Raw genomic sequence first — 14,339 nt, forward strand, 5'->3', positions numbered from 1 at the left:
ACGGCACGGCGCGCGGCACAACACGTCCCCCCGGCCCTGCTTAGCATTCCGACGAGGGTGTTTCCTAAAGGTTAGCAAATCTAATTAGACATTTATGCGGGATCTTCAAAGGTCTCGCGGTTATTAATGATGTGCTACTTGGCCGCCGCCGCCTTAGAGCGTAGCAGACACGACGGGCTCGATACTTGGTGGTGGGGGTCAACGCCACAGTTAAATGACCCCCACCCACACATGCAGAGGTGCAATACAAAATCAGATGGAACGTATCTGTCATAAGAGGAAGCACCAAAACGTCTGAAGGAGCCATGTCTGAAATTCAAAAGGAAGTTGGCCATTTTGAACTGACTACCAAAATCAAATAAAAATCCATTTTTGTTCAGCACTAGAAAGCAAATTTAAATTGGGGTAGGGGTGGGCTCCTCTTTGCCAATGCTTCTCATTTTGGAAAGTACTTAAGCACTTATGTCTCTCTCAAGCCTTTTTTTCCCTGATGAACTCAACTTGATTGAATGAAGCCATCTTGCCGCCGTGTTTACAGCCGCTCTCTACGCCACGTAACCGGATTTGACAAGGCAGCAAAGCTCCCAAGCCTGTCGAAATCAAATTCAATTTCCATGTATTACTTCCATTCGGACTTGAATCAATTACCAATGACAGCTAATTAGCCGTACGCGGCGGCCATCGCTCTCCACCGTGTCAAAGTCGACTAAATTCAGCCCGTGTCACCCGCTGTGGACACGGAAGGAACAAAAAAAAGGTTTTCTTTTTTTTTTTTTGCCATGCTGCAGATTAGAGGAAGGAGACTTCACTTATCATCCACGAGTGTGTGTGTGTGCGTGCGCACAAAGGAAAATAAGAAGTACTGAAAGTCATTTCTGGGTTCAAAAGAGTCACTTTTTTTTTGGTTTTTGAAGGATGACGCAGAGAAGAAAGAGTGAGGGCCAAACAGGGAGCGCGTGGGCCCGCCGGAGCTTTTGAATGAGCTTTTTGAGCGATGTCCGGCACCAAGCGTCAATCCTTCAGTCCTCTTTTTATCAATGACACTTTTCACGCCGGTCCTGAGGCCTCTGCCACAGAGTTATGGAAGCCGAACAAAAGCGCTGCTTAGCCAAGCATCCAACTTAGTCACCGAGCCGAATTGAAGTCGATGAGGATTCTGATACGCGGGCTGCGCTCGGCGTGCCGCCTCTGCTCATGCGATGGCGGCTCACTACGACTTAAAGAATCGATACGCGATAGAAGCTCGGCGTCCACTCCCACTCAAGTCGACATGGAGTCTGAAGGTCATCTCACAGCGTCCTAATGGTTTCTTGTTTTTCCTCATCAAACTTGTCGACAAACTTTACGATAACCAGCAACGGCCAAGGTAGAAACTAGTGGGCGAGCGGGTGGATATTTGGAGAGGCTGCCTCGAGTACGTCACTCGGATGCCCTTTGGCACCAGTGATTCCGAGCGTCGCTATTTTAGCCACACAGATCGGTCAGGTCGTGAATGTAGTTAAGCGCCGCCGGCTTGGTTTGGTTAGCCGACACGATTTGGAAGATGTCCATAAATCCACTCCTCATCGTGTTCCTTGATTTGACACACGCTGATCAATTTTTTAGTAGCTATCAACTAAATTGGACTCCTGACAACCTTTGCAGCGGCTGCACACAAGACGGACATTTTCAAATACTTGTATTATGAAAGAATAAAATAACATTGAGAGTTTTTCTATGCTGTCAAATATCAAAACGGGTCAAAAGCAAGCGTAGGTGATGTTGAGCTTAAAAGGGGAGTTTTCCAGTTGAAAATGAATTTCTTGGATCTCGGCGCCGAAATGAAAGCCGGCATAATGGAGATGATTACACAAAGAAAAGGGGCAGAGAGTTGAAATTAGCTGCAGTATTGGCACGGGCCGAGGTTTTCCAAGGACAACGGGAGCCCGATGACTTTTTTTACGCGGCGGCGTGATTGAAGGAGGACTTGAAGAGAAGTGTCACGGCCCAAATCGATCGCCTTTGTGCAGGTCCGCCACCGCCGTCGCCTTGAAAGGCCCCTCTTGAGGTGAACGCCTGCGTCTTCTGGGGAGCACTTTGAGGAATCGTTGAATCTAAAAGACCAAGCGGGGGGAAAAAAAACAACAAAAAAAACACACGCAGCCCCGCGGGTAGCGCGGGCGGACCGGATCGGCTGAGTTGAGCACTTAGCGTGCCAAAAAGAAAAGGATCGACGTCTTTCTTGGCATTTTACTTGGTCAGGAAGAACTCGTTGGCGTCTGACCTTCAGCCCAATTAAACAGCCAGAAGGGGGCGGGGACGCAATTAGCCCCACGCTGCTAACACGCGTCACGCTTGTTTTTTTTTTTGTGTGTCTTTCAAATTTGTGCCGCTGATTGGCTGCCTCACTGGCAAGCATGACAGAATGCAGCTTGGCGCATTCTGTTATTGTGATCTTTATTTAGAAAAATACATTGCCGCGCAGGCATACGCTCACGCGTGAATTACGATAAGCGTTCGTGCCTTCCATATATCAAATACTCCATTGTAGATTGTATCATGAAATGGAAATTTACAGGTCAGGTTTCACACGGGGGAAAATAATACAGTAGCAAACAAAAATAATAATATGACACTGATTAAAGCATAAACCAACGGCGTAATCAAATGTTACATTCAATGAATGGAAATACTTTTTGGGTAAAGCTGCCACGGAAAAGTCTGAAAATAAAGCAGAGAAAAGAAACAATGAGTGTAAAAAGTGACAAACACAAAAAAAATGGTGTGACAGCAGTGTGCTGCACAAAAGTCTGGAAAAAAAAAAAAAAAGCACACAGCAAGAATGAGGAAAGCCTGGGGGGGAGATCCCACTGAGCATCAATAAGTCCAAAACCTCCGAAATGAAGAACTGAGTGAGCCCTCCGCCAAGCGTGACAGCAGCGAGCCTGAAAAAGAAGCACAGCGTGACAAAAGTCAACAGTTTTACAGCAACAAAAACTGCCACTTGATTTGTTTTGCTCCTACCTGGTAAGTGTAGTCCTCAGAAGATGGTGTCCTCCTGTCCTCCGCCGTACCAGGGCGACAGTCTGGCCCGGGGAGCTCCGGGAACCGGGCTGGGCCTTTCCGACGCGCACGAGTCCAGCGAGCTGAGCGAGCCGGCCGAGGATCCCGAGCCCTCGTAGGCGTAGGCCGTCAGGCAGTCAAACGGCGGCGCGTACGGGTCGTCGTCCGCCTCCTCCACCCGATCCAGGATGAATTGCCTGAAGACGTCGTCCTCGGGCCCCACTAGGCGAGACTCTCGCAGGGACATGCGAATGCTGGCCCGGACCTCCTCCCGAGCTAGCCGCCTCTCACGCCTCCTGGGGTGGGAGCGTAGCGGGACCAGCGGATCTCGGTCCCGGCTCGGCTGGGCGTAGTAAAGCACCTTCTGCGACACGGTATCGGGCAGTTCCAGCTCGCCGGCCTTCTTGCGCGCCGCCTTTTGGGCACGCCTGCGTCGCCACAGCAACAGCGTGGGGACTGACGAAGCTGCGGACACAACATGGCTGCGTTACAACTTGACATGGACACAATTCTTATCTATCCAGAGGTGGTGACATCTGGGGCCAAAAAGATGCTCTCCATGGCCTTGGTTGCATCTTTTTGGATTGGTTATTGATGGATCCACATAAAAAAAAAAAAATATGAGCACTTTAGCAGGAGATAAGTCATTGTACTGTTGGGATACAGCAGAATTTGTTTTTCTCTCATCTGTCAGGGGTGTTAGCACAGCGGGCATGGCCATTAATCTTTCATAGGGAGGACGCGGGGACCACGCCAAGCAGCAGAGGTCATAATGAAGCTCCTCACTATGCCGCAGACGTCAGCGTCCCGGGATGACGGCGGGAATGTGAGGGCACGCGTTCACCTTGTAGCCGGCAATTCAATTGTTAGTGGGGACACTCCTGCCGCGAGGAGACGTTTGCTTACTTGCCGTGGCGACGGCGGGAGGGCGGGAAACGCTCTAGCTCAGCGGATCTGCCGGGAGACAAAACAAATCCAAAACCTTTTTCTCTTTTTGTCCACTCAGAAAGGAAGGAGGGGGGAAGGGGGATTTTTTGTGCTTGATACTTGACATGGGGATGGGGTGTTTTTAATTGATTTAATTTTTTAATGAAGAATAATAATGAATCATTTCATGTTTTAAATGTTTAAATTTTGATTTAATTTGAATAGGAATAAGGGGTTATAAAAAAAAAGGGAAAACTGAGAGTGGGTAAAAAAAAAAAAAAAGTGGGTGATTGGGTAAAAAAGCGCAACGTGAATAATCAGTGGATTGGGTAAAAAAAAAAAAAAAATCTAAATAAAAGGGGATCAGGTAGACTCAAGATGCAAAAATTAGAAATCAGATGCTGTGATCCTCTTCATAGCTGGCGTTGATCACTTCACATCTCATGAAACAAATCCTTTTCAGCCCGGGAAAACAATCCATGGGCAGAGTTCACCTGGAAACAGAAACGAGCGGCGGCGAGGTCGTCGTGAAGACGAGCACTCGAATCACGGAGAATCTTCCGTCACGACTTTGTCAAGTACGGGAAGCTTCCTTAGAGCCCCCCCCCCCCCCCACCAAGGCTTATATATTGCATATTGATGTCACACTGTGCTCCTTTTTTTTTTTTTTTTGCCCTGCCGGTTTGTCACTGGCTCACCTGCGGCCAAGAGCAGGCAGACGAGAAGCACGAGCAAGGTGCGTGGACTGACCCCCATGGACAGAGCCAGAGCCTCCACGCCTCCGGAGGGGCAGCGGCCGGCCGGCCCGCAGCTGCACACGTTGACGGTCAGCGTGCCGGTGCTGGACAGGGCGGGCGAGCCGCTGTCCATCACCACTACCGGCAGTAGGTAGTGGCTTCGCTCGTTGCGGCTGAAGGTGCTCCTGCGGGCCACGATGCCCGCCGTATTGTCTGGAGGGGGAGGAGGAAGAGGAGAGTGCTGATATTTTTAGGGTGAATATGGAACACATTTCAAGCTGAGAGAGAAAATGAAATATTCAATATGTGCAAAAGCACATTTGGAATATCTGTTTCAATACTTGGCGGGGCTTTGGGAAGGGAGAGCAGCGGCAAGCGGACGGCGGATTGAGCTGCGGCCCTTCATTTCAAGCTCCTTCCGTCTCACAAACAACAAAACTCACTTTTGTGGTGCATTCTTTTTTTTTTCCCTACAACCCTACTTGCATTTGAGATCTAAAAATTGTTTAAGAATTGAAAGGTGTTCAGGCATATCATATAAAATAAGGCTTTTTTTTAAAAATGACTACTTTCCTACTAATTATACCCAAGTGTCCATTTTCATTCAGTAGAATTGATGCTGCCCTCAAGCAGATTCACTGATTATATTTCCACTATGATTCTACCTAGTCATAAAAAAAACACACCTTGGTTATCCCGAATGGTGAAGTTGGGATTGATTTGCTTGCCGGGGACCATGGAGAAATAGAAGTGGTGACCCTCGGAAGGCTCGTCTGGATCAATGGCGCTCAGGAGCTGAATGAGCTGAGACATCCAATAAAATTCTCACCATCGAGTCAATTTGACAACCTCGTACGATGCCTATTCTAGTTGAGGTGGCCCCGACGTTAGCGACGAGTTCGTACCTCCCCCGCCTGCGTCCCCTCGCAGATATACGGCCGGTAAGGGCCAGCCAGCTGCGGCGCGTTGTCGTTGATGTCCAGCACCTTGATGAACGCCAGAACCCTGGAGGACAAACGCTTGGACGCTAGGAGAGGAGGAAGAGCGGTTAGCATGGAGACCACCTTCCAGACCACGGAGCACTTACTGCTCTCTTTGGCCACGATGGTCAGATTGTGCCAGGCGGATAGCTCTCGGTCCAGAGGCTTGGCGATGGAGATGGTTCCGTTGAGCGGGTCCATCTTGAAAGCTTTTGCCACGTCGCTGCGCTTATCCAAGGAATATCTGGTGGGGGAATAAACGACGGCAGGATCCGTATCGAGCTGCACGTCGACATGGCAGTACAATCGGCGCTACGATCGTCTACGATATGAAACGAAGCCAAGGCCCAGAAATGAATCACATGGAGCTGGCTGGAAACAAAACTTCATCATTTTTAGTGCAACTTTGCAAAGTTGGAAAATGTCAGGCAGGACGTGTTCATCACGACGCCAGCGTCACCAAAGGGACACTAATGGACGGCGGGCGGTGGATGATGTGCGGCACCTGCCATTGGCGAGCTCGCTCGCTTCCGACGGACTCCGGGCGGGAAAACGTGCCTCGCTTGCAAATGACATCAAATCTCAATTCGCTACGCCGCCTCGCAGGGCGCTTTATTACATTCCCACGTCCCGGCCGACGTCGCTTTGTGATAATACCGCAATAGATAGGAAAAGCCTGTGAGGTATGAAGGGAAAAAATCATGATGATTTATTCAGCCGGGCTCATTTCCAACTAAACTAATATGAGATAAATATGACCGGAATGCGGAGATCAAGGGTAAAAAGGGATGCACCCGCAAAGTAACGCCGTTTGAAATTGAATCATTTTTCACCGCGTGGTGGAAGATAATCCGTGTATCATTTGTTCTTTCCATTTTCGACACGCAATCAAATTCAAAAAAGCCAAACAAAGGACACATTTTTCATAATTCTATTCTATACTCAGGTCCATAATATGAAAAATGGGCCACGAGACGGAGGTTGATTTGTCTCGATTTGCCGTATTAACGTGAAACGCCGGCAAGTTTGCTAACAAAAAGACAGCTACGTTAGCTTGCTAGCCGCTGCATTCGGTCAACCCGCACGATGATGACGTAACATCGTGACAAACGTTAAAAACGGCATAAATGATCATCAATTAAAACAGAAGTCGTCAAAGACCAAATTCACCTGTATTGTGCTTAATTGAGTGATTCTGTTGTGTGCCACTAGAGGGAGCCTATGTACCTGACAGCATCGTTGGCCGCGTCGGTGTCCCGGGCGCTGACAACGCCGACGACGATCCCCGTCGCTGCGTTCTCAGCCACCTTCCACTCGTAGACCGGCGAAAGAAAGACGGGCGGCTCATCCACGTCCTCCACCAGGATCTTCAGCGTGGTCTGGTCCGAGAACTCGCCCGGGGGCAGGAAGCGGGGATCCACTTCCTCATTGACGGCCTCCGCCACCATCACGTAGCGGTGCTTGGTCTCGTAGTCCAGCGGCTGAAACGATACATAAGTTCATCTTCCGACATATTTTCCACGACAAAGCCATGTGATCACGGCGCACAATTCGGGCGGTGGCTCAGCCCTTTCCGAGCAAACAGAAAGTGGGCCGTCCTCACCTTGGTCAGCAGGATGATGCCCTCTTGCGTCAGCGGGTCTGTGTGGACGCTGAAGGTGGCGTTCTCTTCCAGGTCCGCCAGCAGGCTGTAGTTCATCTTGGCGTTGACGCCAACGTCGGCGTCGTCCGCTTTAACCCTGCCCACCGTGGTTCCCACCGCGGCATCTTCGGGAATGGCAAAGGTGTATAAATCTGAAATGAAATGATGGCATGGAATATTTACAATTTTCATTGATGGATTTTATTATCCACGGTGGCGGTGCTGTCACTGTTGCTTCTAATTTGCAACGCTGTGTCAAAACAGAGGGCACGGTTCAGGCACAAGTGTGGCGATGCAACATTTATAAGCATCTGCGTCCAAGGCGTACGTGACAACGAGCCACCTTCGCCTCACTTCTGCAGAATTGATTTCTTTCCCCAGATCATCCGTTGGGCGAGCTTTATCACAGAGAACGTTTGTTTCCTAAAGGTCACCATACGACGTGTGAAGGATTGGAGTCGTCCACGGGGCGACATGCAGATGAGCCAGACCGACACGCCCACCCCCCCCCCCCTCCCCCATCTTATTGCTTTTCATTCCAAAGTTGGAAGTTGATGGATTGATAGATTGCTCCTGTTTCAGAAAGCAATGTGGTAATACACGGATGGACGGACGAAAAACTAAAAGAGAGATTTCAAGGTCTAGTCCTCCTTGCGTGTGGCGGCTCGTTTGTGGATTTATATTTGCCGATTATCCGCCGGCTTGAGACTCACGGTGCTGGAAGATGGGTCCGTTGTCGTTGATGTCGCTCAAGCTGACAGTGACGGTGGCGGAGGCCGAGTAGCCGCCACTCATGCCCAGCATGTCTTTCACCTGCACCACAACCAGGTACTGCTCCTTGGCCTCACGGTCCATGTCGGTCCAGGAGGTCACGATGATCCCTGCGGGGGTCGGCGCGTTCGCAAATCAACAATAATCAGCGTTCATTAATGAGCGGTTAAGAAGGTATGAAATATTGGAGCTCGACTGCATAGGGCAAACGACGCTTGGGGCAAAACCGCCACTTCAAGAAATCTCGCTTTGCATTTAAAGAATTGGTGGATCATTAAAGGTCAAGCGGGAAGCGCCGCCAGGCATAACAATAATCTAGCCGGGGGTGGGGGTGGGGCAACCGTTTGGGAAATGTATCACGATAGCATCAGTCAATGAAGAGCTACCTTTAGAAAGTGAATTGAAGGGAACAAGGAGGAAAAACAAGCCTTGGGAAACATCCATTCAATCTTTTTTGATCCAAGCGACTCGAACAAAAACGCTATCGGTGAGCTGGTGTGCGCTAACCTGTTTTTGGCTCCACCGAGAAGTAGGGCTCCCCCTGCAGGATGGAGTAGATGAGCTTGGCGTTATTGCCAAACATGGGGTCGTCAGCGTCTGTGGCCGTCACTTGGACCACGGTGGTGCCTGGCGGGGGGGGGTCAGATAGTACACTCGACCAGTACATGAAGGGATTTAGGACAGGATCAAATTTTTTTTCATTATGACTGTTGTTGTTGCTTCTAGAAGAAACAGTTTGAGGTCAATCTTGCTTTCAGAAAAGCTTTCATTTGAGACAGGAACAAGCATTGCCGCCAGGCCCGGATGAGATGGCACCACGACAACAGTACTGGGTGGGAGTGAGGGGTCGCCCGCTTAGCCTCGGCCTCGCCATAATCTCTCTCCGGCTTCTCTCGGTGCGTTTCGTATTCGAAAGTCGTCCGCCTTCAAGCGTCACGCCGCTGCCTCATTCCCAGCCAAATACATTCTGATTTATTAGAGGGGAGATATTGTACTGCAAAAGGCAGATTACACATAAATTGAAATGCTAATGTTTGCGCTATGAAAGGGCAGCGGCTGTAATAACATTACTTAAGAAGAAAAAGGCAACCGAGCCGTCGTGCAGAAAGCAATACATTTAACTTCCTGCAGGTGGACAGATGACAGACGTTCATATAACCTTCTGCTTTTAATCTGCAGCCGGGATATAAATTTGCCTTGAAAAGTGCATCTGCGGAAATGATCATAAAGAATTGATTTACGGCGGTGAGGTGATGCCGGAGGAGAGAGCAAAAGCGCTTGCTTTGCTGCCGTCAAGTAGTGCAAAGTAAAAAGTCTTTACGCTAACTCAACTCGCTATTGCTAAGCTAATGTCGCGACATCTTGTCACTGGCGTGCGTCCAACATACCAACGGGGCACATCTCGGGAATGCTGGCCGCGTACGGCCGGTTGAGGAACTGCGGCGCGTTGTCGTTGATGTCCTGCACCTTGATGATGAACTCGGACTGGGGCTCTTCGGGCTCCCGGGAAAACCTGTTGATGGCTTGCGCTTGGAGTACGTAGAAGGCCTTCTTCTCGCGGTCCAGCTTCTTCAGCGTGCGGATCTCACCCGAGTACTCGTCGATGGCGAAGACGTCGCCGGCACCTTCTCCTGACAAGACGTATCGGATGGCAAACTCCCCGCGGTCGTAATCCGATTTCAGCTGCGCGACGAGAGGTCGGATGAGTTGTGAGCGTGAACGCGGAGGCGCTTCGCTACCTGGCCGATGACACGAGGCGTGGAGTCTTCCTCTGGGACAAACATCTGCTTCCAGATCCAGCCTCTCTTGTGGCGACGGTGCCGCCCGATGGAATCCGGGCCCGAGCGGGCCTGGCCGACGCCATCCATGTGGCTCAACAGGGACAGCAGCGTCAGGGCCGCCAACACGCTCCTCGCTTTGGTGTCTTCTGCAGCTCCCATGCTCACTCGAAACCTTGCTGTCACTTTGGCGCCGTCTCAAAGCCTGAAATAAAGAAACACAATTGCTGGCCACATTTTGGTTCTTTTAGTTACGACGAACCCCCGCAAAGTATCGAAAACGTTTCGAATGGTCAGAGACACCGCACTTTCTTTTGAAACTGACTGAGAGAGGCAAGCTCCGTGTTTTGTGGGCTTACCAAAGACACACACAACAGGTGGTTGCAAGCGTCCAGTCTCTGGTGCCAGCCGGCCAGTCTGTCGCCATCCCGGCAGCGGCGTTTGCCATCTTGCGTGCGGAAGAAGCAACACAGGCAGCGAGAATGTTCTGTACACTTCACAGAGATTGCAGAATGAGCAGATTAAAGATGCAACGCTCTCAAAGCCAAAAACATTCATTACACCACCTACATTTGCCAGCTCTCTGCACTTTGTTGTACAAAAGAGGTTGGGGGGGCAGGGGGGGCTTTATTGTGGAGAAATTGGCTCCGTTTCATTAAATGCTGTGTGGCAATTAGGAGCACATGATAAATGTTTAGTAAACAAGCATAGCGATAAAAGATATGAATATACAGACTTGATTAAACAGTGATGGATGACTGTAGTGTGAAAAAAAAATAAGATGCACACTTAGTAACAATTAAAATAAATAGAAAGAATAATTTTGGGGGACATATCACAGGATGTTTTTTCATTTGCTTCTTTAGCCAGGGAAGTTGAAACAAACAAACGCGATTGTGCTAACATGCATTTGCTTGCGCTATGCTAACATTGCTAAAACCGAGCGACTTTGTCTCCTCTCGCACTCTTGACCTGTTTGTAATGACAGCAACGACGCACGTCTTCCCGGGGAGTTATCGACCTCATTACAAGTCTTCTTTAGTGAGCGACGGGCCCGCATGCAGTGTCACACTGGGTGCAGAGAAAACCACGAACAGTAGACAAAACGGACAAAAGGCGCGGTTTCAGCTGGACATATAAAAAAAAAAAAAAAAAAAAAAAAGCAGCAGCGAGACAAGAAGCCTTTTGTTTTTACACATCGCAGTTTCCATCAAATCTGCGGTTTAACATGTTTTGAGATCTGATGGAAAGAAAAGTGGGTTGCGGTTGGTTGATGATTGTACAATCTCACTTTTATTTTGACTGTTTTGTTTATTTCCTGCTTCCTGGTCACGTGAAGTCCACAATGCGAGCCCAAGGGCACTTTGACCTGACGGCTAGAAACACGGGCGAGACTTTTGGAACCTCTGTAGATGCTCTGCTCCTAAAGTGGGCCATTTTTACAAAGGTGAAAACAAACTTAACCCAAGCGAGCTGAACGGAGGGTGCAGTGATTGATTTACTGCGGGAAACTTTTCTTTTCCATCCATCAATTACACACAGATAAAGACGCTGCCCGTGCGCCCCCACGGTCAATTTTCTTCTGTCAGACGAGACCCCGGCATGCCACCCGGCGGGCGAGGAGCTCGCCCGCGCCCTGGCAGCCATTCATTACGGCTAATAGGCCCTTCAAGCATCCGCCCATCGTCACAGGCTGCTATTTGCGGCAACGTACGTACGTGAGCGAGCCAGCGAACCGACGGCAGGCTGCCACATGACGAGCAGCAGTCTCGCAATGTTAAGCACTGCACGCACCGAGACCCTGGCATTATGCTCCCGCCCGCCTGCTTCATCGGGAAATGCCGTTACGCCACCCGAGTTGGGACATTATGACGCTCGGCTACAAGCGGCCCTGACAGTGAGGGGGGGGGGGGGGGGGGGGGGGTTGCCGGGGGTGACATGTCGCCCCAATGCACAATGTCAAAGCTGATACGTGCGACGCTCCGTGCGCAGATTTCACAAAGGAAATGATCAGATTAACCTTGTTGCAACCTGCACTTTCTCCCGACTACACAAGAAAAGCCCTTGATGATGAAGGTACTTTTTAAGAATAAAGAAAGACCTTCGTAAAAAAAAAAAGAAAAAGCCAAAAACAAGCCCCGGGAAGAAAAAGGTGACATCAAGTCAAGTCAGTGGGTTTATTTCTATTGTGCAAAATGCTGATTATTGTTTGAGATAGAAAATAGGCCATTAAAACAAAATAAACACAAAAATGGTTGTTCATGAGAAAATATGACAGAAAGCTAAATTACCGGTGGCTGAACGTCTCCGCTTAAAACAATGGTGCTAATTTTCATACAAAACATTTTTCTTTATACACATTTGGGGGTAGTTGCTTTTTCTTGTCCAATATAAGTCAACTAATAAAAGGTGTTAAAAAAAAATCACATCTGTTCAGCCTGACTTCTTTTGGCTCAACCTTCCAAGACAAAATGTCCTAATTGGTCATTTGGGACGGGTTGTTTTTTTTTTTCGTTAAAAACAATCAGCGCCGCCACGCCGCTTGTTGTCTTGCAGGCGGGACCCAAATGATCAAAAGCAACAGGGAAATGTCAAAGCATCATGTACTTGTTAGTAAGCAATTTGCCGCTATTTATTTACGCACGCACGGAGCGGAAACAGTTGGCGGCAAGAATTCCCACTGACGTTAATCAGGCGCCGTGAAACCACATCAACACTGTCTTTTTTTCTTTTTTTGCTTATGAGGGAAAAAATAAATGCGCAGATGTCACAAAAGTTAACTTTAGAGATGTACATAGTGAAAACCTGATCATGCAGTCATAAAAATGTTCAAAACAATCTGTCTGAATGACTTTGCAACTAGTGTACATAACACAAGCTTCCATTTTGTTAAACACAACTTACATTCGCAATAGCGCTGGAACTAGCATGCTAACACATTATTTTACCAGTGGGGGGGAGGTATCCCATAATTGAGTTTTCTTTTGTTTTATTATTTGAGTTTTTGATGTACATCGATCATGTTCATATTTTCTCATTTAAAAAGAAAAAAACTTTGTAGAGACGAGTCTCTCTGGAAAATGTCAGACCTATAGCTAACCTAGCTTAGCTCATTTGTCTTGTAAAAATATATTTTGTTTTGTTATTTATGACTATATTATTTAAGTCCCATTAAGTAGCCAACGTTTGCGAGCGTTTCCAAAGGTAGCAAATATTATTGTCAAGCTTCGTTCAAACGTTTGCGACCTCGAATGAACCCTCATTCACCACCAACAGCAACTGCAGAGTTCAAACATTGTCGCTACGCCGTGAAACGTATCGTAAAGTATCCCGTAGAATTTCCGCGAAAATGTGTTCTCCGTGCAAGCCACCAAGTGATTTTGAGGTGAAAGTACACCATCTCGTCTTTAACAACAACAAGGACTTGTTGAAGAAAGCAGGTGTTGTTTACGCCAAAGAAGCAGATTGTGAGGCAAACAAAAGAGCCGCCCGACGCCGGCCAGATTGCGCTCGCTTATCGAGACTTTACCGTCTTTGTTGTGTCGAGGCCTCCGTTGTGACCCCGCGCCACATTTCTCCGCAAGCCATTACCTCTCGCCACGTGTTTGGAAATGCTATCTAATTATCTCCCAACAAAAGGTGGGCAAAGTACCCGTGCGCCACACCCACCTGTTTGTTTGTTTGAGACCGCCGGGGGGGACACTAGGCCACGCAATCTGCTTGGAGCGATTGAATCGCCACAATGGCCGCCACAGCCCAAACGCTCATCAAGACGGAAAAAGAAACCAGCGAGGCATCCTCGTCGCCTCCCTCCCTTCCCTCCGCACGTCTTCTCCTCGGCCCGCTTTTGTGTCCGAGAACAAACACTGGCGCTATTGTGCCGGACACTCGCGGCCTTCATGCAAATAGCCGGCCCCCCCCCCGAGACGCCCCCGTACGCCCTCAACTCAACCCGGACGTACCAATGGATTTCTATTTCTCTGGCTGTCATTTTACAGAACAATCGAGGGCTTTATTGGAACGGGGATGGATGATAATTCTCTCAGTGTCAGGCAAAGGCTTGTGCGAGCTCTACGAGAGGGCGACAGGCGAGGGAGGCTGCGTTTCATGATGCACGCCAAAGAATTCCGAGCAAGGAAATCCATTTTGCGTTGAGGAATTTTTCTCTTCAGAATCAGCTGACAACTCCGAGAAAATTGTCAGTTCTTAATCACTTTGAACAAATCTGACACAAAAGGATCTTTTTTTAATTCTCCTTTACCTAATGTGAAGCTTCTTCTTTTAAAACACGTTGCAGTGAGTAACATCAAGTATTGTGCAATGAGCGAGGCTCGTTTTCCTCTTTCGATTCATGAATGGACAATTGATGACTCACTTTGACAATTAGCTTCCATTGAATGGCCATCACGCTAACGAAAGCAGCACCTTGGCCCCGCTGATTATAGTCAGCGCCACGGAGGTA

The 14,339-nt window shown here is 48.8% G+C and overlaps 1 protein-coding gene across 5 annotated transcripts; it reads right to left on the reverse strand.

Moving 5' to 3' along the window:
- Positions 1-2,313: 2,313 nt before the first annotated feature.
- On the reverse strand, positions 2,314-13,571 carry cdh19 (cadherin 19, type 2). Of its 5 annotated transcripts, none has more exons than XM_085938798.1 (14): positions 13,547-13,571; positions 10,237-10,371; positions 9,839-10,082; positions 9,488-9,782; positions 8,607-8,726; positions 8,042-8,209; positions 7,290-7,480; positions 6,914-7,167; positions 5,794-5,930; positions 5,612-5,733; positions 5,393-5,510; positions 4,668-4,919; positions 3,004-3,507; positions 2,314-2,924 (listed from the first exon to the last, which is right to left on the reverse strand). In XM_085938798.1, the coding sequence occupies exons 3-13, from the start codon at positions 10,037-10,039 to the stop codon at positions 3,020-3,022; spliced, it is 2,346 nt and encodes a 781-aa protein (XP_085794924.1). In that variant the 5' UTR covers positions 10,040-10,082; positions 10,237-10,371; positions 13,547-13,571; the 3' UTR covers positions 2,314-2,924; positions 3,004-3,019. The 5 variants fall into 5 exon arrangements, with proteins under 5 accessions (XP_085794924.1, XP_085794925.1, XP_085794923.1 ...); XM_085938799.1 differs by lacking the exon at positions 13,547-13,571 and adding an exon at positions 10,850-11,370 and having other exon boundaries at positions 10,237-10,325; XM_085938797.1 differs by lacking the exon at positions 13,547-13,571 and adding an exon at positions 10,850-11,370 and having other exon boundaries at positions 10,237-10,364.
- Between the last annotated feature and the right edge of the window lie 768 nt (positions 13,572-14,339).

This window comes from Syngnathus leptorhynchus, chromosome 19, assembly GCF_054491065.1.
Source record: "Syngnathus leptorhynchus isolate UIUO chromosome 19, UIUO_Slep, whole genome shotgun sequence".
Taxonomy (NCBI): Eukaryota; Metazoa; Chordata; class Actinopteri; order Syngnathiformes; family Syngnathidae; genus Syngnathus; species Syngnathus leptorhynchus.